This window comes from Narcine bancroftii, chromosome 11 (genome assembly GCF_036971445.1).
Source record: "Narcine bancroftii isolate sNarBan1 chromosome 11, sNarBan1.hap1, whole genome shotgun sequence".
Classification (NCBI taxonomy): Eukaryota; Metazoa; Chordata; class Chondrichthyes; order Torpediniformes; family Narcinidae; genus Narcine; species Narcine bancroftii.
In genome coordinates, this window is record NC_091479.1 from 14,795,373 (window position 1) to 14,821,700 (window position 26,328).

General features: G+C 46.4%; 1 protein-coding gene across 1 annotated transcript; it reads left to right on the forward strand.

Moving 5' to 3' along the window:
• Positions 1-1,895: 1,895 nt before the first annotated feature.
• Positions 1,896-25,825, forward strand: rec114 (REC114 meiotic recombination protein). The gene is made up of 6 exons (XM_069904533.1): positions 1,896-2,088; positions 7,078-7,170; positions 19,629-19,712; positions 20,909-21,097; positions 23,164-23,241; positions 25,421-25,825. Exons 1-6 carry the CDS (start codon positions 1,903-1,905, stop codon positions 25,583-25,585), a joined length of 795 nt encoding a protein of 264 aa, XP_069760634.1. The 5' UTR covers positions 1,896-1,902; the 3' UTR covers positions 25,586-25,825.
• The last annotated feature ends 503 nt before the right edge of the window (positions 25,826-26,328 follow it).

The following is a 26,328-nucleotide window of genomic DNA, read 5'->3' on the forward strand; positions in this document are numbered from 1 at the left end:
CGTGAGCACACACAGGACTGGCCTTGAGAAAAAGAGATGGATAAGGAACCAATACACAGAAGCACCAAACCCAGAATTTCTTTGGCAACCACTACGGCCTTGTCAGCCACCACCAAGCCTGCAGCAGACATAGACAACCCCCTCCTAAATCTTTTCTTGTGAACCCAAGCCCTGATGACAACATATGATAGAGATCAAGCCAACCAAATGGTAAATGTGTAATCAGTAAATGCATTGTTACAGAGTTCTGCATTGTGTATTGGCCTGCATTGAGTGGTTTTGTGTTGAAAACTGACAGTTTGCCTTAGAGAGCCAAGGTGAAGGAGAGAGTGGGAGACAGACTGAGCATGTGGAGAAAAAGATCTAAAAATTTTTGGAATTGGATGATAAACCACCACTGGGGGGTGCTGTGGAGTGGAAGGAGGCCCAGAGCATGAGTCATGGTCTGGAGGACAGTTTAGAATGTTGGGCATTTTAAAAGGGATGAACATTCCAAAGGCAGCCCGAAGGATCCGGACCAAGCCTGTTGTTCATCTCTCTACAGCAACACAAGACAACTTCGAATTTTGTGCTCCCACCCCTCCCCCTCCTTCGCTCTTTACACGTGCGATCATTTTTTGTTCTCTTGGACATAGGGTTCAAATTTAAGTTCTTGGGAGCCACTATCTTGGAGGATCTTTCCTGGATTCAACACATCAATGACATTGAGAAGAAAACACTTCAGTGCCTTCCTCAGGAGTTTGTGGCGGTTTGGTACAACTTTGGAAACCCTGGCAAATTTCTACAGACGTGTGGTGGAAAGTGTGCTGAATGGCAGGATCGTGGCCTGCTAAGGGGACACCAATACCCCTGTTAAAAAAAGTGGTCCACCCCAGGACATCACAGGCAAAACCCTCGCAACTATAGAGAACTTAACAGAGCAGCAGCAATCATCATGGATCCACACCACCCATCACATGCTCTGTTCTAACTGCTGCCATCAGGAAAAAGACTCACACCACCAGGTTCAGGAACAGCTGCCGCCCCCGCCCCCGCCCCCTGCCCCCGCCCCCGCCCCCGCCCCCCGCCCCCGCCCCCGCCCCCGCCCCCGCCCCCGCCCCCGCCCCCGCCCCCGCCCCCGCCAAAACACAAAAGTCAATCAGGGACTCATTTAAGGACTTTTACATTTGCACTTTAAAAAGAAACTTTTCTCTTTGGATTGTCAGTTTGTTTACGCGTGTACATTGAGTACATTTTTGTTGCACTACCAAAAGCAGTAATTCTACCTCACCCACACGGGAAAAAAATATCAGGGCTGTAGGTGATGTCATAATTGTACTTTGATAAGAAATTTGAAATCTCTACTCCTGCACTGTTTTTTTAATCTTACCTCCCCCTCCCCCTCCTTCTCCCCCTCCCCCTCCTCCCTCTCCCCCTCCCTCTCCCCTCCCCCTCCCCTCCCTCTCCCCCTCCCCTCCTTCTCCCCCCCTCCCTCCCCTCTCCCTCTCCCCCTCCCCCCCCCCTCCCCCTCCCTCTCCCTCCCCTTCCTCCCCTCTTCCCTGTGTTGTGGGTGATGAATAATTCCCCACCAATAAATCTACAATAACATACTAGTTAAACACCCAAGGACAACCTTGGAGGGAACATCAGACCAGACCGTCCTTTCCCAGTGAGTTATGGAAGTCCCCAAAGTACTATTTGGAGGACATTAAGAGGGACAGGACCCTCTAAACTCAGCCATGAACAGCTGGTGACATTAAGGTCCTTAACAGGAATCACCTGGGCCAGGTTGGCCCAGTCTCGTAATCTGATTGGTCTAAAGTGAACCCACCCCCCCCGCCTCCATCCATCCGATTGGTCGGAGCAGCCTTAGGCAGTGATTGGTCATTGGCTGCTGCAGCTGATTGGCAGGTTTCTCCACCAATGCGGGCTTTTCCCTCTTCTCCTGGCCGGGAAATGGCGTCGTTCGACGGGTCGCCGTCGCTCGGGGGATCGGGGCAGGACGCGGTCGGCCCGGGGGAGCCGCTGCCCGGCGTTCAGTGGCCGCTGAAGCGTTACGCGAGGTTCGTGGCGCCGGGACGAGGAGGAGGAGGCCCAGGTTCCTGGGAGGTGAGAGAGAGGGGGGGCTACAGGCCCAAGAGAATGGGGGGGTTCAGGACCCCGAGAATGGGGGGGTTCAGGCCCCCGAGAATGGGGGGGGTTCAGGCCCCCGAGAATGGGGGGGGGTTCAGGCCCCCGAGAATGGGGGGGGGGTTCAGGCCCCCGAGAATGGGGGGGTTCAGGCCCCCGAGAATGGGGGGGTTCAGGCCCCCGAGAATGGGGGGGGGTTCAGGCCCCCGAGAAAGGGGGGGTTCAGGCCCCCGACAATGGGGGGGTTCAGGCCCCCGAGAATGGGGGGTTCAGGCCCCCGAGAATGGGGGGGGGGGGGTTCAGGCCCCCGAGAATGGGGGGGTTCAGGCCCCCGAGAATGGGGGGGGTTCAGGCCCCCGAGAATGGGGGGTTCAGGCCCCCGAGAATGGGGGGTTCAGGCCCCCGAGAATGGGGGGGTTCAGGCCCCCGAGAATGGGGGGGTTCAGGCCCCCGAGAATGGGGGGGTTCAGGCCCCCGAGAATGGGGGGGGTTCAGGCCCCCGAGAATGGGGGGGGGTTCAGGCCCCCGAGAATGGGGGGGGGTTCAGGCCCCCGAGAATGGGGGGGTTCAGGCCCCCGAGAATGGGGGGGTTCAGGCCCCCGAGAATGGGGGGGGGTTCAGGCCCCCGACAATGGGGGGGTTCAGGCCCCCGAGAATGGGGGGTTCAGGCCCCCGAGAATGGGGGGGGGGGGTTCAGGCCCCCGAGAATGGGGGGGTTCAGGCCCCCGAGAATGGGGGGGGTTCAGGCCCCCGAGAATGGGGGGTTCAGGCCCCCGAGAATGGGGGGGTTCAGGCCCCCGAGAATGGGGGGGTTCAGGCCCCCGAGAATGGGGGGGTTCAGGCCCCCGAGAATGGGGGGGTTCAGGCCCCCGAGAATGGGGGGGTTCAGGCCCCCGAGAATGGGGGGGTTCAGGCCCCCGAGAATGGGGGGGTTCAGGCCCCCGAGAATGGGGGGGTTCAGGCCCCCGAGAATGGGGGGGGTTCAGGCCCCCGAGAATGGGGGGGTTCAGGTCCCCGAGAATGGGGGGGTTCAGGCCCCCGAGAATGGGGGGGGGTTCAGGCCCCCGAGAATGGGGGGGTTCAGGCCCCCGAGAATAGGGGGGGGGTTCAGGCCCCCGAGAATGGGGGGGTTCAGGCCCCCGAGAATGGGGGGGTTCAGGCCCCCGAGAATGGGGGGGTTCAGGCCCCCGAGAATGGGGGGGTTCAGGCCCCCGAGAATGGGGGGGTTCAGGCCCCCGAGAATGGGGGGGTTCAGGCCCCCGAGAATGGGGGGGTTCATTCAGGCCCCCGAGAATGGGGGGGTTCAGGCCCCCGAGAATGGGGGGGGGTTCAGGCCCCCGAGAATGGGGGGGGGTTCAGGCCCCCGAGAATGGGGGGGGGGTTCAGGCCCCCGAGAATGGGGGGGGGTTCAGGCCCCCGAGAATGGGGGGGGTTCAGGCCCCCGAGAATGGGGGGGGGTTCAGGCCCCCGAGAATGGGGGGGGTTCAGGCCCCCGAGAATGGGGGGGTTCAGGCCCCCGAGAATGGGGGGGTTCAGGCCCCCGAGAATGGGGGGGTTCAGGCCCCCGAGAATGGGGGGGTTCAGGTCCCCGAGAATGGGGGGGTTCAGGCCCCCGAGAATGGGGGGGTTCAGGCCCCCGAGAATGGGGGGGTTCAGGCCCCCGAGAATGGGGGGGTTCAGGCCCCCGAGAATGGGGGGGTTCAGGCCCCCGAGAATGGGGGGGTTCAGGCCCCCGAGAATGGGGGGGTTCAGGCCCCCGAGAATGGGGGGGTTCAGGCCCCCGAGAATGGGGGGGTTCAGGCCCCCGAGAATGGGGGGGTTCAGGCCCCCGAGAATGGGGGGGTTCAGGCCCCCGAGAATGGGGGGGTTCAGGCCCCCGAGAATGGGGGGTTCAGGCCCCCGAGAATGGGGGGTTCAGGCCCCCGAGAATGGGGGGGTTCAGGCCCCCGAGAATGGGGGGGTTCAGGCCCCCGAGAATGGGGGGGTTCAGGCCCCCGAGAATGGGGGGGTTCAGGCCCCCGAGAATGGGGGGGTTCAGGCCCCCGAGAATGGGGGGGTTCAGGCCCCCGAGAATGGGGGGGTTCAGGCCCCCGAGAATGGGGGGGTTCAGGCCCCCGAGAATGGGGGGGTTCAGGCCCCCGAGAATGGGGGGGTTCAGGCCCCCGAGAATGGGGGGGTTCAGGCCCCCGAGAATGGGGGGGTTCAGGCCCCCGAGAATGGGGGGGTTCAGGCCCCCGAGAATGGGGGGGGTTCAGGCCCCCGAGAATGGGGGGGGTTCAGGCCCCCGAGAATGGGGGGGGTTCAGGCCCCCGAGAATGGGGGGGGTTCAGGCCCCCGAGAATGGGGGGGGTTCAGGCCCCCGAGAATGGGGGGGGTTCAGGCCCCCGAGAATGGGGGGGGTTCAGGCCCCCGAGAATGGGGGGGGGTTCAGGCCCCCGAGAATGGGGGGGGTTCAGGCCCCCGAGAATGGGGGGGGGTTCAGGCCCCCGAGAATGGGGGGGGTTCAGGCCCCCGAGAATGGGGGGGTTCAGGCCCCCGAGAATGGGGGGTTCAGGCCCCCGAGAATGGGGGGGTTCAGGCCCCCGAGAATGGGGGGGTTCAGGCCCCCGAGAATGGGGGGTTCAGGCCCCCGAGAATGGGGGGGTTCAGGCCCCCGAGAATGGGGGGGGTTCAGGCCCCCGAGAATGGGGGGGTTCAGGCCCCCGAGAATGGGGGGGTTCAGGCCCCCGAGAATGGGGGGGTTCAGGCCCCCGAGAATGGGGGGGTTCAGGCCCCCGAGAATGGGGGGTTCAGGCCCCCGAGAATGGGGTTGTTCAGGCCCCCGAGAATGGGGGGGGGTTCAGGCCCCCGAGAATGGGGGGGGTTCAGGCCCCCGAGAATGGGGGGGGGTTCAGGCCCCCGAGAATGGGGGGGTTCAGGCCCCCGAGAATGGGGGGGTTCAGGCCCCCGAAGCATTGAAGGGGGCGTGTCCAGGCCCCCGAAGCATTGAAGGGGGCGTGTCCAGGCCCCGAAGCATTGAAGGGGGCGTGTCCAGGCCCCGAAGCATTGAAGGGGGCGTGTCCAGGCCCCGAAGCATTGAAGGGGGTGTTCAGGCCCCTGAGAATGGTGGGAGGAGGAGGGATTCAGGCCCTGAAGGATGGGTTGGTTGAGGTTATGTTCAAGCTCTGGGGAGGAGTGGGCTGGTCCAGGGTGTTTGGATGGCACAGGGGGGTGTAACTGGTTAGATTGAGCAGATTGGGTGATTTGGGACAGGATTGCGGGTGGCTGGATGATGGGGTATTCATAGGGGTAGATCTACGGGAATTGGATTGATGGGGAGCATGTAGGGGGGATGGGTGAAGTAGGTTGGAATAGTAGGAGTGTGGGGATAGGTGTAGTGGTCCGAATAAGTTGACGGTGTGGGGGGATGTGGGTCAGAGTGATTAAAAAATTGGTGTGTGGGTGAAATGGAATGGAGTGATGGGTAGATGAAGTGGGCCAGAGTGGTGAAGGTTTGGGTAAAAAGCAATTTAGGCTTTTGTAATTGTGTGGGCTATTTGCTGGGGTGGCATGGGGGTGATTTTTTTTGGGTTGATTGTGGGAGTCATTTGTTGGATATGATGAATGCTGTGGGCAGCATTGGTCTTTTGCACATCTCTGGACTCTGCATACCGTAATTACATACCACCCTGAGATTCTTTTTCCTGTAGGCAAGGCAGAATTGCCTCTTATTGGTCGTGCCAAAAAAAACTGCACTCAACTACACATGTAAACAAACTGACAATACAGAGAGAAAAGTCAATAAAATGTACAAGAATGAATCCCTGATTTTTAATTTTTTAAATTTTTTTATTTTTCACACCATAAACCACATTGACCATGATACATACATTTTCCTTTTCAAATATATACAGTGTCATTTTCTCCCCCCCCCTCCCTCCTCCCATCCCACCCTCCCTACCTCCCCCCCATCCATTTAAAGTACAAAATCTAAGATACATTAAACCAGTCAAACAATGTTGTCATTCAATAAAAATAAACAAGAAATTCCACTGAGTCAATTCTTTTCATTTCCTTCTCCTTTCGTTAATTTGAGTTTGCTGTTGTGGAGTCTGATGGTGGTGGGGTAGAAGCTGGTAATGCGAGTCTTGTGGCACCTATACCCCTTTCCTGATGGTAGCAGTGAGAACGGAGTGTGTGCTGGGTGTTGTGGATCCATGTGGATTGCTGCTGTTCTCCAAAGTCAGTGTTCCCTGTAGATATTCTTGATGGTGGGGAGGGTTTTCAAGACCAGTTGCATTTATTAGTCGTTCATACCATAAACTTTGCAGAGTACAGTGAAAGTGAGATAGCGTTTCTCTGGACTGTGGAGCTGGTTATTTACATGGATAAATTACATTAGAAACTTTTTAATAAATAATATCATATTACATTGTCCCTGTGTCCTCAGAGTTCAGAAGCCTCGTGGCTTGGGGGGAAAAAGCTGTTGCATGGAGTCCTTCATGATGTTTATGGCTTTACTTACACAACGGCCATTATAAATGTCCATTATGGCAGGGAGAGAGACCCCAGTAATCCCCTCAGCAGTCTTTACGATTTGCTGTGGAGACTTGCATTCTGAGATAGTACAGTTCCGAACCAGTCAGTGATGCAATTACATAGGATGCTCTCAATGCATCCCCTGTAAAATGTATTGAGGGTCGAGAGATGAAGCTGAACTTCACTCAACCTCCATAGGAAGTAAAAGCGTTGTTGGGCCGCCTTGGCAATGGATCTGATGTTGGGGGACCAGGAGAGATCCTCCGCCAGGTGCACACCAAGGAATTCGGTGCTCTTGACTACCTCGATGTGGAGCCATTGATGGTCAGTGAAGAGTGGTCCCCCCCTGGATCTCCTGATGTTCTACACTCGAGAGCGTCATAGATTTCAAAATGCTGTGAATGTATTTTTAACAGTGCTGCAATGACCATGCTTTTTCTTCGCTTTCAGGTTATTGAATCATGCCTGGAAAAGGGGTTTATCACCTTGCTGATTGTGCACTCAGGGCATTTCCTTATCTCTCAGGGTGGGACAACCTTGTTGGTAAGTGTGGCTCAGGAAGTCTTTGAAATTGAAAAATGACCCAGAGTAATGTTGTCTAGCCTCTGCCAGCCCAGGCCTGAAACTTTGGTTGACTTCCTTTGGTTGCTGCGTGACCTGCTGAGTTTCTCCAGCATATTTGTGCATTGCCTCTGCAGGTCCCTGGTCTTTAGGTAGCCAATGCAATTGAAGAAAATTTAAATGCACCATTTTTGTGTTCATTCATAATCCTATTGAAGCAGAAGCCGGTATTCTTGATTTATTAAACGAGGGTCTTTTGCGTGTGTGATGGGAGAAACAAGTTTGGCGGGTCTGAGCTGGCAGCAAGTCTGACCGCAGGTTGATTGTGACAAACTCTCTTTATTTGCCTGTGGTGGGGTGGAAAGTGGCAACAGGGCGCGCGCACCGTCAGACAAGACTCGTGCGGTACATTTGCTTCAGATGCAATAACCGATTGGTGACCAGGACTGGAGTTTGAATACTGCGCTATCTGTAAAGTTTGTACGTTCTCCCCATGTCTGCGTGGGTTTTCCCCAGTGGCGCTGGTTTTCTCCCACTGTTCAAAACGTACCGGGGTATAGGTCAATTGGGTGTAAATTGGACTCGTGGGCCGAAATGGCCCTGTTACTGTGCTGTGTCTCTTGTTTTAAAAAAAAAATCAGTGCCAATATTTGCTACACACCGTGATCTATTTGGAGTAGAACTCCGAAAATCTGGACTGCTCAAGCATTGGGTCGGTCTGGATTTTTGGACAGTACTGTTAAAATACAAATTTAAGGATGACAAAAACCCTCCTTCTGCTTCCTTTAAATACTTTTGAATGCTGTGTACAGTTGCTTCTGTGCATCCCCAGCACTTGTGCCTGCACACAAAAGCCCGCTAAATTGAAGAAGCTTGAGAGTTTTCGCCAAGTCCAGATTCTCAGGTGGTCTGGATTTCTGGCATTTGGACTTTTACTGTATTGGAGCAGAAAGATGCTACAATAGTACCGACCACCCCCCGCCCCGGTGTAGGTACGGCACTTCAATTAGTTAGAAGTTACGGTGATCGATTTGTGCGTGTGCCTCACAGTAAGGTCCCAACCTGTTACTAGGACACACCTTGTGATTAATTCTCCTGCGCCATCTCACATGTGATCTGGAAAGGAGCTTGGGTTTGCCAACTTCTCCGTGCGATTGTCTTTGTGCAGCAGTTGGAGGGACAGACTCAGGTATTCCCAAAATAGGGAAGGTAATTAAGGGAGCCAGTGGTGAGGTGTGCATACATTCAAAGGAGCCAATAGCAATCTGGGCGGGCTAACTGAGATTGACTTTCAACCTGCCTTGATTTCTCCTTGTAATCTCTGCCACCAGTACAATCACAAGAAGGAAAAATGCTGGGGACAAGGGACACCCCTGTCTACTTGATCTACTCAGAGGGAAAACTGCTGACATTTGACTATTAGTTATAATTTTGGCTTGTGGTTTATGATAGTTTTTATCCAATTTATAAACGACTTATTCCAGGTTTCTCCCAACATTTTAAAGAAGAAAGGCCATTCTAAGCGGTCGAATGCCTTTTCTAATTCAAGGGAGACTATTATTACTGGAATTCAATTTTGATTTAGCCATACGTATTATTTTGAATAGCCTACTCAGACTAATTGAGAGTGTCTTCCTGTATGTATCACTTTAGATAACTATTGTCCCATTCCATTAGCTAACGTCTTCGCCAGTATCTCACAATCAGCTATCAAAAGTGAGATAAGTCTGTACGATGAGGTTTTTTTAATGGGTCCCTGTTTATTTTTTAGTCACATTGTAATAACAGTTGTTGGAAAAAATCCTGGAGAGTCTGAGTCTTCACTGCCCAGTTTAGCACTTCCATTACAAGAGGAATCAACAAATCCTTAAATTGTCTATAGAGCTCAGGTGGGAACCCATCCTCCCCCCAGAGACTTGTTAGCCTGCCGGGTCTTCAGACCCTCCTCAATTTCAACTCTTGTGAAATTGGCATCTAACTCTGTCTGTTCTCTCACCTCTAATTTTGGAAGCTCAACGTTCACTAGGAGCTCGTCCATCTCATTATCTAATAAATCTGACTTATGTCTTTTTTTAAAATTCTCTAAGAGTCTATATTTTTCTTGTCAACCCGTCCTCTGATATTCTTTCTCCAGTTCTATTATCTCTTTCTCAAAACATCCAAATTTTGTATAATTTGCCCTCTCAGATAAGCTTTAAGCGTATCCCATATCAAAAAGTTGTTATCGGTGGAAGAGAGATTGTCTCACAGAATAGTTCTACCTTTCTCCGAATAAGTCTGCCTTTTTCAACAATGTGGCATTAAGACGCCATCTGTACACATTTTCTTGTTTTTCCACTATTGCAGTAGTTAAGGTTAATGGTCTGACATAGCCTTGCCAAGTGTTCCGTTTTTACCACACTCCTTTTTAACTGTGCAGACATTAAAAATAAATCGGACCTTGCATGTGAGTCACGGACTCTGGAGTAGAACAAGAAGTCCCTCTCTGTGGGGTTGAGCTGCCTCCAGCTATCAATCAGATTTAAATCTTTTATAAATGATAACGCTGCTTCTGCGACCTTCTCCCTCGTTACTGTTCTTCCTGATTTATCCAATATTGGATCGAGAGAGAAATTAAAATCCCCTGACCAATATATTTTGTCAAATATTCATAAACGTTCAAGATTCTGCATAAATTTTACAATGTACCATTACAAACCTTCTGGGTTGGTCAACCAATGCATCTTCTACTGTCACTGGTACATTTTTATTAATTAAAATTGCTACTCCTTTTGCCTTTGAACCAAAGTAAGACGATATTACTTGCCCACCCATCCTCTTTTAATTTAGCATGTTCCAATTTAGAAAAATGTTTCCTGCAGGAAACATTGGTTTAGTTTTTTTTTGTGTGTCAAGACCCTTTTCTTATTCACCGGCCCGTTTAGCCTGTTAACATTCAGACTAATAAACTTAACGTTCTATCCACACCAGTTTTTAAACAAATATTGTCCAGCCATAAAATGTTTTTGATTATTCAAATAATTATTTCCCCTTTAAAAAAAAAAAAAAAAATTGGCTCCTGCTCTGACGGTGACTTAAACAAGAAATCCCAGAAGCCCGTGGAATCTTCCATTGGCGCCATCTTGCAAAACTCCTTCTCTCCTGGTGCCATTAGACCGGCGTCATCACCTGCTGCTACTTTTTTCAACCTAGTTCTTGCTCTTTCTCTGTGCAAATTTCCATAGCATTTAATAAATACAAGACAGTTTGGAAAAAGTACACTTTTTACTTGGTCCATTGTAAACTTTTATTCTTAATCTTGTTTAATATCTTTAATTTCTTCCTTTGCCTTGATAAAATGTTGATTGCCATCCTTCAGAGTTGCATGATATATCATTGAGTATTTAATATTCTTTGACCACAATCGCCTTTTTAAATAATTGAATGCCTTCCTTTGCTTGATGAAAGTTGGGTTATGGTTTTGAAAGAATAACATCCTCCTGCCGTCAATTTCAAGTGGGCCATTCTGTTGCTTGCAGTAATCAAATGGTGCTCCCAAAAGTCTTACCAAAACTGGTTACTGCTCGTCAGATCTTTTGGTTCTAATGAGCCCTCTCTATTTGTAGTTTTCCGTGGGATCCAAGTTTCCGAGAAGCTCACTGGATCTCTCCCTTCGGTCCCTTCCTTCAAAACAATAAAATCCGAACATTATCACATCCCCTGCTGATATTCTCCATGTGCCCGTCGTATCCAGCATATCTTGCTTATCCAAGTCCCACTTCTCCACGTCATCTTCCAAAGCTTTAAGCTTGCGTTTAAGCCGAGTCAACTTCCTCTTGGCCCATTCATTCCATTAAATCATCAGTTGACTCTGAATTCAATCATCTTTTCTGACATGCCTCTCACTGTGGTTTCAATGCCCACGAAATGATTGCATAAAGCTTCCATCTTATCTAGGATTATATTCAGATCTCGAGCAGACCCCCTCCCCCCCTCCTCACAAAGCACTGCCAAGCTAAGTCGGTCCCAAACGCCCTTGTGCCACTCAATTTTGGGCTTTCACTCAACGTTCCTGGCTGCGTTGGTGTCTCTTCCGATTTTGATTTTTTTTTTTCCTGCCTTGGCTTCTTAGAGTTCATTTTTGTTTGTCTACAGTGGGGGGAAAAAATCTTAATTTTAACCTTTAAACCATCTTTTAAATTCTTCACAGAGAGCTCATCCAAAGCATGCCTGCCTCGTTCCTTCCCCACAATTCTAACTCTTGTGTTAAAGGCAGGCTCAATTTTATCATTTAAAAGAACTTGGACAGGTATGAAAGGCATAGATAGGGTGGACAGTCAGTGCCTGTTTCCCAGGGCAGGAATGGCAAATGCCTAAAGTTAGGGAGGTAAGTTTAGGGAAGACATCAGGGGTAACATTCTAGTAAAAGCAATTAATCTCCATCGTAAATCTATTCCCTGAATTTGAGGCCATCTCCCACCTTGCCAATATAGTGGACCTGTTGAACCTAGTGGATGTTTGTGCCTTTATCAGCAGTGAAAGTCACCCTTTCATCTGCCTGAAACTTGTTGGTCTTTCAGCACACGGAGATGTCAGTGAGGGAATGCTGCCGATTGGCACATTTCAGGCTGCAGGATGCGTGCTGAGGGGAGCACGAGGCTTGGCGCAGCCAACACGAGGGTGCTGTTTGAGCACTGAGGCTTGCGCAGCCAATGCGAAGGTGCTGTGGGGAAGCACCACGGTCTAATGTCCTCCCATTACTGAGCATTGAGGGGCTGAAGTAATGGTGTAACAAGAGAGCATATGTAACGAAGATGGATGTGACACAACAATATGAAAAGACTGAACAGTTTTCTTTTTTGTAAACAAGTTATTTTGAATAAAGTTTTTTTTCATGTGTGGGGGGGGGGGGTAGGAAGGTGTTGGAAACTAATACAAATAAACAACTTTTATGAGGTACTTGCCCTGTGCAGAAGGTAGCAGGAGTTTAATTGTGGTCAGCTCAGACATCATGAACTGAAAGGGCAGCTCCTTTGCTGTATTGTTCCACATTCTAATATTGGTTTAGTAGCAGAATCAAAGGGGAGTTGATGGGCATTTGGGAATGGCTGAAGTGTTGGGCTTCAGGAAGGAAGAGCAAGGTGGCAGGACTCGTGGCGTTACTCTGGAATCTGAAATGGGCCACTTGGTCTCCAACAACCATAGAACATTACAGCGCAGAAAACAGGCCCTTCTAGTCTGTGCTAAACTGTTATGCTACCTTGTCCCACTCACCTGAACCCAGTCCATACCTCCCCAACCCAATCCATGTACCTGACCAATTTTTTCTTAAGTGTTAAGACTGAGCCCACATTCACCATTTCAGCTTCAGCTGGCAGCTCGTTCCTGTGTTATGATGGAGTAAAGAATGGACCTGATTTAACTGAAATCGCCTAATAAAACACTCAGTTTGGGTGTGGGTCAGTGGAATGAGGAAGGACAATAAATGCCATCTATGTTAGCAACATCCACACCCCTGGATAAATAAAAAGAATTGTAAGAGAGAACCATGATTAGGTCTGGTTTCACAGATTGATTACTGACTCCCTTGCATTTCAAGAATGGCGACTGCAGTGCAATTTTCTTGCAGTTCTGCCTGCTAGGGTATTAATATGGCAAAAGAAAGCAGTGGAAAATGTATAATGTTGAGTTTTGAAGCATTATTTTGTGACCTCCTTCTGACTGAAGACATGCCTGGACTTGAGAATAGTGCTCTGAGAGATGATGGCCAAAGTTTTAAATGGGAGAGATTTGCAATTATTCACTCAGAGCATGGGGTAATTATTTCCAGTACCTTTGTGAATTCTCATAGATCTTGATGGGAATTCTAGAAATGCAAATATTGGAACTTGAAATAGAAAATATTACTGTTTAATATATTATGCAGTCTCCTATTATGGATATAAAACTTACCAATCTTCCTTCGAAAACAGAAACTGCTGTAGATGATAGTCATGTGAATAAGGGCAGGGAAAATGTGCTGAAGAATACGGTGTCCTCTTCTGCCCTCTGCTGTGCAGTGATGTTATATACATCAGCTACATTTTTCCCCAAAGAGTGCACAATTAAGAATGATTCCGAGGAAGACTCTTGTACTTTAGCAGTTTAGACATTATCCAAACTGTGAATAATGTTTGGCTTTCCTCGTGAATCACTGACCTCATGAATTTTTTGATGGTTAAAATAATAGTGTTCGTACATGAGATCACATTCAAACAGCAAATACATAAAAACCAAGAACTGTAAACAGATAATGAATGTTAAAACAAAAATGTGCAAAACCGAGAAAATCAAGTGTCCTTAAATGAGTCCCTGATTGAGTTTGTCGTTGAGGAGTCTGATGTGGGGGGGGGGGGGGGGGGTGGGGAGAGCAGCTGTTCCTGAACCGGGTGGTGCGAGAGTTGTGGCACCGACACCTCTACTGATGGCAGCAAAGAGCGTGTGCTGGGTGGTTTGGGCCTTTTGATGATTGCTGCTGCTCCTCTCCAACAGCAATGATCTCTTTGCGGGTTAGGGTTTTGCCTGGGATGTCCTGGGCTGTGTCCACTACCTTTTGGAGGGTTTTACGCTCAGGGGTATTGGTGTCCCCATAGCATAAAATGATGCAGCCGGTCAGAAATTTACCAGCGTTTCTGGTGTCAAACCAAACCTACGCAAACACCTGAGGAAGCAGAAGCAGTGACGTGCTTTCTTCACGATGGCAATACTATGTGATTGGATCATGGATTTCTTTGCCTCCAGACACCATCCGTGAAGATTGGTAAGGCATCTCTTCCGCAATCTGCATCAATACCGGAGCAAGACGGGCTGTGTTCTTAGCCCACTGCTCTACTCATTTCACACCTATGACTGTGGATCAGTCCAACATCTACCAATTTGCCAACGAGCTCTTTGTTGAATTCGGGAAAGGAAAGCCAGAGGTGCACAATCCAGTAGGGTTCAGAGGGAGAGAATGAGCAAATTTGTTCTTGGGAAGCAGAGGTGCTGATGTGCTTTCTTCATGATGCCATTGGTGTGTTGGGTCTAGGAAAGGTCCTCCGAGATGGTGACTCCAGCTGCATCATGGTCCGGTATGAGGACACCAAAACCCCCGAGTGTAAAGTCCTGCAAAAGGTGGTGGACACTGTTCAGGGTATCACTGGTGAACATTAACAGGAGATGCTGCCACCAGAGAGCAGCATCAATCATCAAGGATCCGCACCACCCAGCACAGGCTCTGTTCTCGCTGGAAAGAGGTACGTGGCAAAAAGACACGCACCATCAGGTGCTTCCCCTCCACCATCACTCCTCAACCAGCCCAATCAGAAACTCATTTAAGGACTCTTACATTTGCACCTGTATGTGATGTCATGTTTGGACTCTGACAATAAACCTAAATGTAATAGAGAGTGGCACTACTTGAGCCGCTGCATCATGTGGACATGAGAGAGTACAAACAGGACTACTCCTAAGGGTTGAACTGCCCTGTCCTCATACCCCAATGGCTCGCGTACATGTTAAACGCTTTAGGAGTTGATGGTGTTTGTAGGCAAAATCCTGTAAACATGGGCTCTGTGCCCAAGATGGTGACACCTGTGCTCGGCAGCGGTCACGAGGATTGCAGACTCCCTGGAACAGCAGACTAGTGCAGGGCGCCAGAAATGGGGGGGGGGGGGGTATGGGGACCTCTCCACTGAGAAGGAGAAGCAGAGGAGGTGACGGATCCATGCGGGCTGCTGGCGACTTGCAGTCAGGGGACCGCACGGGCTGTGGGCTGCTGGAGACTGGCTTGTGGGAATCAGGTGCCGAAGCCGGGATTCAAGAGAGCAAGAAGGGCTCCTGAAGGGCCTTGGGTCCTGTAGGCTTCCTGATTACATTGGAGTATCTGGAGCTCAGGTTGCTGATGGGTCAAACAGGAGTATGTGTTGGCTGCGGGAGCTCAGGAGGGGAATCTGTGGACCCACAGTGACTGAAAGGGCTCTCTTTTGCTTCTCTTTCCCTCTCACTTTTCGGGGCACCGGATGACATTAATGATGACTCTTTGTCTGCCTGATGGCAGGCAGACGGCAATTTTGTGTAATGACACATGTTCGGTACTATTTGACAATAAAGGTACAACCTGTTCCTTGTGGAATAATTCAGAACAAAATAAATGCATCATCTTAAAGCTGGGCTTTTCATAAGACAATGTTTTGCAGGCAACGGGTAGTTTTAATTCAGGACTTCTTCCCATAAGATGTTACAGATAAATTAATTTTTCAAGATTGCCTAATTTTGGTGAAATAAGGATTGTGGGGAAGAGATAAGAAAAGGAGTTGGAATATAGACATCCAAGAGCTAATTGTCCTGCTCTTGAGAAAAAAAAAGAGGTAAACTGTGTTTTCGACTGAGGTTTATAAATAATATTGTCTTAAGATGAGTGACTTGCAGTTGTATATTAGTTTCCATCTCTATTTCAGAACAAACTGAAGGGCTTTCACGAGCCGTGAAGTGTTTAATATGCTTTACACTCGATGTGATGGACAATTTATGAACAATAAAATTCTCACAGACGGCAAACTAATAATTGCTAGATGTGTTTTTGGTATGTTCATAGAAGAACAAGTGCAGTCAAAAAAAAAACCCTGGCGTCCTGTACTTATGGGGATGATAGATGCTGAATAAGTGTATTTTCTGGATGCTTGAGACTTGTGCTTACAACGCCTAACTAATAAATCTTCATTAAGAATAAACAGTGGTAAAAGTCAAAAATACCACACTGTACTTGCACTGAACAAACTTCATTTGCATGAATGTAAACCTTAAAGTACTTTATTTTCAGTCACATTCTTTGAAAACATTTTACCATCGCTGCATCTGCAGATTCCTCCCCCTCCACGGAGCCGCCCGAAAGAGGAACAATAATATTATAGATAATTAGTCCACTCCTCCTAAGTTTACAGATAAAGCCTCTGATTTGGGGCGGCTCTTAGTGAACAGCACGAAGAGAGTCACCAAAACAGCGAGCGGCGTCAACCAGCTCTTCGTCCTGGGCGACGTCATTGCTGTTTCACACAACTTTATTGAAACGTTTGCCACGAGCAAAGCACAACCAAGGCTCTCTGCTGGCTGAATATTTGCTCTCATCTTAACCAATATTTTGTGTATTACTTTAGAGTGCTATAAATTACATTTCAAAATACGTTGGTGCAAAAGAAGACAAAGTGAGGTAGCGCCTGTGGTTCATTGATCATTCAGGAATCTGATGGCAGCGGGGAAGAAGCTGTCCTTGTGCTGCTGAGGGCTCGTCTTCAGGCTCCTGTATCGCCGACCTGATGGTAGCAGTATGATGAAGGCATGGCCCGGGTGATGGGGGTCCTTGAGGATAGAGGCTGCTTTCTTAAGGACCCCTGCCCCCCAATCTTGCATATGTCCTCAGTGGAGTGAAGACTGATGCTTGTGATGTCTCTGGCCTTCCTCAACTGTAATTGTCTTGTCATCTTTAAGATGCCACTGTGGTGGATAATTATTCTGTGGGTAGTGGTTGAAGTAATTCAGATGGAACAAGGAGTAACGTAAGCTATCATAAATGACGATATAATGTGCACTGGAAATGAGAGACAATTAAAATAGCAGTTAGAAAAGAAAAAAAAAATATGGATGGAGTCTTTTTGTGAGGTGATGATTTTATTGAAGTACATTGATCTGTACTGGATGTGATTTTGATTTCAAGCATGCTATTTTTCTAGGAACCAATGACATTTACACTGCAGAGGTGTTCAAATTTCCTAAGTCCTGAAAAAAAATGGACGATCTGGAAACTTCATTTATAAATTTAATGAGCTATAAAGGTGAGAGTAGTGATTTTTAAAAAAAAAAAAAAATCCCTCCAAATAAGGTCAATGGCTCGAAAAAAGAACAAATTTACCTGTGATCCTTGATTCTGTTATATGCAGTATTTTTAGTTATTCAGTGAGAAATGCAAGAATGTTCTGAATATTCATAGACTTGATCCTAATTGTGCAAACTAAGAATTTGCATTTATGTTCCTGTACTGTTCTTTCTATCTGTCCTGCTGTTTTTTCCAAAATTAAGCTTGTGCACATTATTTCATAGATGCCCAGAAACTTCCAAGAACTTAAGTCTCTCAGATATGCCTGAGAAGCAGAACGAGGGTGACAGAAGTCCTCAAGTCCAATTCTGTGATGGAAAAACCTGCGCCACGGTGCAAAGTTTGCCCGTTGGACGATCTTCCATAGGTCACCTCTATGCAAGCTGCAACACCTCGTGCAAATAAAATAGATGCATCATTCTGCTGACTGTTGCTGTAACATGTAACCAGCACGCAGTGGAGAAATTCACTTATCTGTTTTGTCAGCCCTCTCAAAATGCCAGATGCATTGCGCGTCCAGCAACTCTTTGATGTACAGTAAGGTGACAGAATTCAGAATTGCATCTAGACTGGCTGAAAACTTCCTTCCTCGTTCCACTCTGCAAAATCAGCCAGCGTTCAGGTGACATTTGAATGTTCCATTGTAGGAAGTAGGACATTGATGGAGGAACTTGGCCAGTCTCGCAGCTTCCAGAGGAGATAAAGATATATAGTCAATGTTTTGGGCCTAAGCCCTTCATCAGGGAATGAGAAAAAGGAGGCAGGTGCCTGAATAAAATGGTTAGAGGTGGGACAGGGGGAGGGGCACAGGTTCAGTAGCTGGATATGGGAGAGAGGCACAAGAGGGGGAAGAAAACTGAAATGATGAGGGGAGAGGGAAGGGGTTGAGGGCTGGATGAAAGGAGACAGAGGGATGTGGAAAGAGAGGGACACAGGCGAGTGGTGTAATGGAATTGCAAAGCCATCCAGTTGGAGAGTGCCCCGTCAGAATATCAGGTGTTGTTCCTCCAAGTTACCCGCCTTGGTTTGGTCGTGCATGAGGCCGTGGACAGATAAATCGGCGTGGGAGTAGGGCGTGGAATTGAAACGATTGGCCATTAGGGCAATGAGTTCTCGTGCAACAGCTATTGGCCCAAATATTGAGTAAGGTCAGTGATTCTAGTTATAATTAGTTAAAAATTTAATAGCTAATAACACCAGGATACTAAATAGTAGCCCTCTTGATTTTTTTCTTCTTCAGTGTTCATTTCAAATCGGTGAGTTGAATGGTCCATTTAAAATAGATCAGTACAAATATTGTAGGGTAAGGCCCTCTTTCTGTGCTATTCTGATTTTACTAATCTAATATTGCCCTTTTATGATGTATTAACATTTGCTTTATGTGAATAAAAGTTTTGAATTACAGTAAAACCCCATTATCCGGAATTCAAGTAACCATTAGCCTCAAGCAACCAGCAAAACATGACAAAAATTGGTTAAAAAAAAATACCGAAGTTTAAAATTGGCATTTCTTGCTGTTAGTCCACCAATCACGCAACACAATCTCCAGCAAAAGGAAAATTCACTTTATCGGGCATCTACTAATTTTACCGAATCATAATTTAAAACCATGCTAATGCCTTGTTTCGCCTCCAGCTTCTTGATTTTTAAAAACTGTAATTGTCTTTTTTGCTTTGAGCAGTATGTTGACACCCATTAGTATTGTGTAAAACAGTTCATATCCCTCTATTGTTACTTGTTTAAAGAAAACCTCTAAATTAGTCTTGCAGTCAACTGATTTTAAAAATGTGCATTGTTTTTTTTTTTGTTTATCCACTCTATTTGGATTCAATCGTATATTATTTGAACCAGTGGTATAAAAATGGCACACATTCTTCAGCATTGCGGTCTACAATTTTAATGTTCCCTTTTATCTAAAATCACTCTTGGGTTGGGATGTCTGGTTTTATATGCAACAAAACTCCAGTTAATAATTGAATGAATACGTTCTGCAGTCTGTCATAATTTGTTTCTTTATTTTAAAATCCCGAGGATAACACGGAACTTTAGTTGGACTAAGTACTTCAAGGTGCATTATCACCTTTTTAAAGGTAGCAAGAGGTTACTACCCTCTATCTACATTGTGGACCCTGGAATTAATCAGTGGACAACTAATTGGATGTTCAAAAAAGTATTGGTGTACCTCTTGTACTTTCAATTCCTCTATTTATAAATCGGGATCATGAAATGTTTTCTGAATAAATTCACGATGGCATAGTGGCATATCAATTCCTCAGACATTGACTCAATTGGACTTGCTTTTTCACCATCCAATTTTCAGGGAAGCAATGCACGTATCGAGCTGAGCTCCACTGTCCATTCTGACTTTGAACTTGTGCGTTTTAAAAATTTCAGTCTGCTTCAACTAAATGTTCATGTTTGCTATGTTTCATGCTTATTTCATGTACAACTTGAAGAGATTTGTACCCTTTACCAGGATTACATTCAAAGCAAGACCCGAAGTAATATTCTTGTTTACTGTGTTTGCACAGAGGTCCACCTTGGGGCTGAACTAGGGTCTTAATTTTTTCAGGAAGGATTTTCTCTCATGGAAGCTCACAAGTGGTGGAAGGCAGTACGTAAGAGAGACTGTGTGTTGTTTGGATCTAAAGTTAAGGTAAGAAATTTTTTCTCTTAGGACTTTGCTAGAACTTGTTTTCCTGCCATAAACACATGTAATAGTTGCTCCTGTGTAAAAGTCGAACCGATCCCTTTTTTGGCCCCAAAATCACGTATTTTCCTCATATCTGTGCAAAGGTCAATACCCTGACCAACCGCCCATCCGAGCTCATGATACCCCAGCCATGGATCTCTGCCTCAGCGGCCTGCCCATCCAAGCTTCTGATTCCCTGACTACCCGCCCATTTGAATTCCTGATGCCCTAACCATGGATCTTTGCCTCGGCCATCTGCCCATCTGAGCTCCTGATGTTCCGAAAGTGAACTTGCCATCCGGTTCCGGCTATTTGAGCTCCCGATGCCTTGAACGATGCAGGTACTTAACTGCAGTCAAAGGTAGTGTCCATGTAAAAGTTGACTCTACCCCCCCCCCCCCAAATTTGACCTGAAAAATTGTCTCACAAAACTTGATAATTACATGAGTATATAACAGTATGTATTTAATTTAATTTTTAATCTTCGATTTTAATTTACTGATTAGATATCAAATTGACTTCAATGGAACTGCAAATCGGAAGTACAATCTGTTTACTCTTTGTACATTCAATATTTTTATTAATATTTATTTTAATATGTATTTAAAACTTGTCTTGTATATTTATCACTGCATTGCATAAGGTGCATTGTATGTTTGCCCTGTTTTGCACTGCGGACTGGAGAAGACTTGTCGGGTTGTACTATTATATCACGTGATAAATAAACTTGAATTTGCTGCCCCATTGTTTCTTTCTAACTGGCAAGGAAAATCATCCCAGTTTTTGAAGTCTTCCTTCAAAGACAATTTACCCTCTCAGCACTACCCTGTCAAACATAATTGTTGATTGTGTCTTTAAACAACTGTCAAATAGATAATATTTGACTTCCATTTATCTGGCAGAGAAACTAAAAATCTAGTGATGAATTTAAGCAATTTGAGAGTTCGTGCTGTGAAACTATGCTGTGACATCTAAGAATAGAAGTTTTGGAAATGTATACCTTTCAATTTACAAAACTTGAGGATCTAAATATATTTCATTCCAATAAGTTTTGACAGTTCGTATAGAGAAAATGAAAATTATTCTATTCTGTAAAACTGAAAATTGGAAAAAGGGCACATTTGTAATTTTCCTTCTTTTTCCCCCCTTCCCTCTGATAGAATGAAAGTCGCATGTTTCGAGTGCAGTTCAGTGGTGATTCACACGAGCAAGCCCTGGAGAACTGCTCTAACTGTGTGCAAAAACTACTTCTGTACCTAGATGTACAGAATCATGAGGGAAGATGCGTGAATCAAGCGCTACTGCTGAGTCAGTCAGCAAGCCACCAAATTGGAAGTCTGGAGCCAGAGGTAAGATAGCAGAGGGTGAAGTAACACCTATTACCTCGTCCTAATTGATGGTAAAGCCCTCTCGTTAAACTTGTGTTGGTGTTTGTTCAGCAGTGTAATGTTGACATACCATCAAAGTGTTTGAAATGATCCCTCTCGATAACATGAATGCCTCAGTGAAATCTCATGCATCACTGGCCAACAACTTAATCTGCAAGTGGCGCTACAGAGTAGACTGCATGAAAAGTTGCACAGTGTGAGAAGCATCATTATTTGTGCCGGTGTTGGTGACTGAATCCAGCTGTCATAATCTGCAGATTTAAGATGAGTTTCAACAGAAGTAGGAGATCACTTGAAATCCTCCACCTCTTAGTTATCTCCTATCTTTGCAATGGTATCTGAAATAGCTGCCAAACTAAAGTCAGGGGAACGCATGGAGACCTCTTCAATGACTCGACTGAGATCTGCCATTCAGGAAATTAGTTGTTATTGGAAACCAGTCATCACAGCGCTATCGCATCTCTGCAGGAAGCCCTCAGAGATCAATAACTGCATCCTGTAATAAGGTCAGTTTTGGTCTGTGTTGACACTTGGCAGCTCTTGGCTCCGTTCAGAGCTCCTTTGATAATGAAGCAGCAGGTGTCAACCTCCAACAGGGTCTGCATAATGTCCAGATTTTTGATGAAAAGTTGCTGGTAATATTTTCTGCGCACAAGCGATCAAGGTTGAGCAAGATAAGCATGTCGCTTTCCTTGAATTGTCCCACCAAGACTAACAATACACACCTTGAAGCTTATTTCAAGGTCAGATATAAAAGGTTGTAAACGGTCTGCTTCAAATTCTTCGACTTGTGAGCAGAAAGGATGTATTTCCATGGCTGGATGATAGGGTTCAGCTGGAGTGTGACGAAGTTCAAACAATGACTTTGTTGCCCCAGTATTTAAAGATTTTTTTTAACTGGATATTGAACAAGCATCCAAGGATTAGAGTTGGTGGATTAAACAAGAGAATTGTAAATTAAATGTAGGTTGATTTACAGTATTTCGTACTGTTGCTGCAGTGCGTGCCACCTATAAAATACACTGCAGTTACTCTGCAAGGCATTCTGACAGCACCTCCCAAGCCCAAGAACACTATACACCTACACCACTTGCTTGTTCCCTCTTGGTTTCAACCATTGTGACTTGCACATCTCTTGCTGCGAGATCTAAATCCTTGAACTTACTTTCCTGTATCATTATGCAAATGCCTTCACCAAAAGATTACAGTGGTTCAGGAAGGGGGGTCTCATCACCAAGTATGATTAGCAATAATTGTACTACACTGAGATGCAGCCAGCCACCATCATGTCAGCCTTCTGCAGGAGCTCTGTAGAGAGTGCCTTGGCCAGCTGCAACACAGTGGGGTATGGTTGCTGTAGAGAAATGGATCGGAGTTCAATCCAAAAGACCATAAGAGTGGCAAAGAGGAACCCTGGAGTCTCCCTACCACATTGACATGATCTACCAGGTCCATTATCCTGAAGAGGACACGCAAGATCATTGAGGATGCCTTCAATCTCCCTCACACACACACACACACACACACACACACACACACACACACACACACACACACACACACACACACACACACACACACACACACACTTTGAGCTGCTCTTGTAGGGAAAGAGACACAGGAGTATCAGAACCAGCACCACTGATGAACAGCTTCTTCCTGTGGGTAGTGAGAACACTGAATGACCAAAGGATCTGCCTACCCTAACCATCTGAGACTCTCATATTTACAAAATTAATCATTGAATTATTTGTACATGTACAAATAAATCAATATACTTGTCTTGTATATGTGTTTGTATATATGTGTATTATGTCTGGTTGTGTGGCTGCACGCCTTGCACCGAGGACTGGACAACACTGTTTCGCCAGGTTGTACTTATACAATCATTTGACAATAAACTGGACTTGAGTCGGCAATTACTTTTTATGGACCCACTCATCCTTAAATAAGTGAAAAAAGGCACCAGATTATCCTGTCTCTATTGCATTAATGTTTAAGGAACCTTATTTGATTTTTATTGGCAGGCATGTTCAGAGGATGGGCAATCAGTCCCACAAAGCATCCCTTCTGAGGGTAGGATGTCAATAAAACAACTGGCAAAGGTAGGTCAAAACAATCAGATTTAAGTCTGTTTATGTTTCACTTTGAATCCTGCTTATTGAAATCAGGTTAACCTTCTTTGTTTGCCACTATCTCACCAATTTTAGTGTCATCCAAAAACTCAAACTATACCATCTACTTTCCCACTAAAATCTTTAGCATAAATCACAAACAACCCAGCTTAAAACCCTTGAGACAGGCCACCACTCTGTTAAAACAATCCTCCACCATCATCCTCTGGCTTCCTGGAAGCCAATTTTGTATCCATTTTGGCTAGCGCACTCTGTATCCCATGTTATCTAACCTACCTGCCTTGTGGAACCTCGTCAAAGGCCTGACTGAAGACAATGTAGATAACATCTACTGCCCAACCCTCATGAATCTTCATGGTCTCCTCTTCAAAAACCTCTATCAAATTGAAGAGATGCACAAAGCCAAATTGATTATCCCTAATCAGAGTTTGGGTTTTTTTTAAAATCCTCAAATGCACGTACATGAATCCCTTCCAATAATTTACCCATCACTGATCTAAATTTTGCTAGCAACCTTAAATAAAGGCAAAGCATTAGCCACCTGCCAGTCTTCTGTCGCCTCCCCTAAGCTAACGATTATACAAATATGTCTGCCAGACTTGCACAGTTCCAGCCCTCAATTCCCACAGTATCCGACCCCATGGATTAATCTAACTTTGTGTTTAAGACTTCCAACATCACATCTTCTGTAACTTGGACTCTTTTTTTCGCTCCCAGTCTCCCCTGCCCCCCCCCCCCCCAGAGTAGACAGTTTTAGAGCTAGAGGGAATAGGTATAAAGTGAGAGGGAACAACGTTAAAATAGGACTTGAGGAATGACCTTCTCACTCGAGGGTGGGACAAGCTGCCAGAGGAGTTGATAGAAGTTGGCATAATCACAGAGTTCTGAGACATTTGGACAAATAGATGGATAGGAAGGGTTTAAGAACAGTGGTTCCCAAACTTTTTCTGGGCTGCTGCTCCCAGACCACAATCCTGCCCACCACAAACATACAACAAACTCATACCTCTTTCTTGGTACGAGGTCAACTGCAAATTTAGAACAACTAACTGAGTGGCCAGCAGAGGGAGCAGTGTGTGTATTTCCCTGCCTTGCGTTGTACACTGTAAGTGGGTTCTTGTTTGTCTGTGTTTCAACTGATGGCTTGTGGGTGAGATGTTTTGATTACATTCATCATTATCAGTCTCTTCGGGGATTAAGGACTTTGATGTCAACCTCCGCTGCAAGAAAACCGCTTTTAGTTCAGGGAAAGATAACTGTAAGGGGATAACCAAGTGACCAAGCCGGGTTGAATGTAACTGGAATTTAACTTGCCCTGCCAGGTTGGGACGTTTCACAGCGCACGATTGTAGTGAACGGACCCAGTAAATTAGCTGGTTAACCCACACGAAATTGGTGGTGGGAAAGGGGTGAATGTACCTATTGCAATGTTTTTTTTTAATGTTACGATTGTCTCCGCTTCTATCGCCTCCTTTAGCAGCACATTCCCATATACCCACAGCCCCTTGTGTCCCTTTGAAATCTTTCCCCTCTCAGCTCTCTCACCTCTCGTTTTAGATTTGCCTGCTCTACAAAAACCAATGTTTAACTATTCTCTGCCCCTTGTGATTTTATAAACTGTATAGTCTATTCAATTGATGTAATTCATTTTTATCAGATGTTTTGGTACAGTAAAACCACTGCTATTTAGCACCTTATGGGGATTCATCGATGCTGGATAAGTGAATTTCCGGTTGCTAAATATTGACCGTTGCGAGGATTTGTGAACTGTCTGCTAGAGGGCGCCAATTTTAAACTTCCACAGTTTGTTAATTAAATTATTCTAAATTGGACATGCAGCACAGAAACAGGCCATTTCGAGCTCCTGCTGCACAATTTACACCCAATTAACCTGCACATTTCAAACGGCGGGAGCCTCGGAGAAACCCACATAGACATGGGGAGAACAGACAAACTCCTTACAGACAGCGTGGGATTCGAACCCCGGTCCCAATCGCTTGTAAAGGTGATTCACTAACCGCTGAGCAAACTGTGCCTCCCCTACTTTCCGCATTTGGTTTTTTTGCCGGTCGCTGGAGGTTGCCGGTAGCTTGAATTCCATTTTCAAATGGGTTGAGGCCTGTAACTTGTTTGTTATTTTCCCCCACAGTCTATGCTTGGAGGTGCAGTTTCTAATCTGCCTTTGGCTTATCAGCAATCTGCGTTGACCACTGAAGAGTTGGGTCCTTACTTGAAACTCTGTCTTTTGGATCAGAGTTTCCCAGCATTTGTGGAGCAGGTGGAGCAGGAACTTAAAAAGCTGATAGAAGAATGACTTCTTTTCCTTCCTACATTAGTGCTGCAGAAGAGAATTGCCACAAATCGTAATTTTCTTAATTCTTTGCATGTTTGTTTCTTTTTTCCAATATTTTAATGAATCTCGTCATTTTAGTCTTCTATGTTATTAATTTGCAAGCATCTTCTAATGTTTTCATGAACATAGAGTTTGTTATTTCTTTTGTTAACTCAAATCCAAAGTCTTTCAGACAATTAAAAGTGAGGAATTTCTTATGAATTTTTTGTCTTGCAATAATTACTGAGATAGCTTTAATGTTTCTGTTGCAAATTACAGTGAAGTCCCTGTTATCTGGAATTCAAACAACTGGCAAAAAAATCACTGAAAATAAATAAACTGGCACCCGCTAGTGGTTAGTTCTTCATTCACTCAACGCGCAGTCTCAAGCAATCCCGGTAGATAACAGGGATTTTACTGAAGAACTGAACTAAGAAACCGAGATCCAAACTAGTATGACATAAAGTTAGAGGTCAGGGGTCAGTTCTTGGGCTACAGTCAGCTAGGTTTGACTTGTCCATGCGTTACATCAGCCGTTTTCAACCTTGCTTCGGCCCCCTTGGGACTCTCTTCAAACTTGCGGGCCCCCTTCACCGTGAAGCAGTCAAGTCCATTTGGTTTCTTCTGGCTGAGAGTGGCTGCATTCGATCATTGCCACGGACCTGTGTGCCAGGCTGAGATTTGTTGATGGCGCTGCTGTCAGAAGATTGGTCACCAACAAGGTC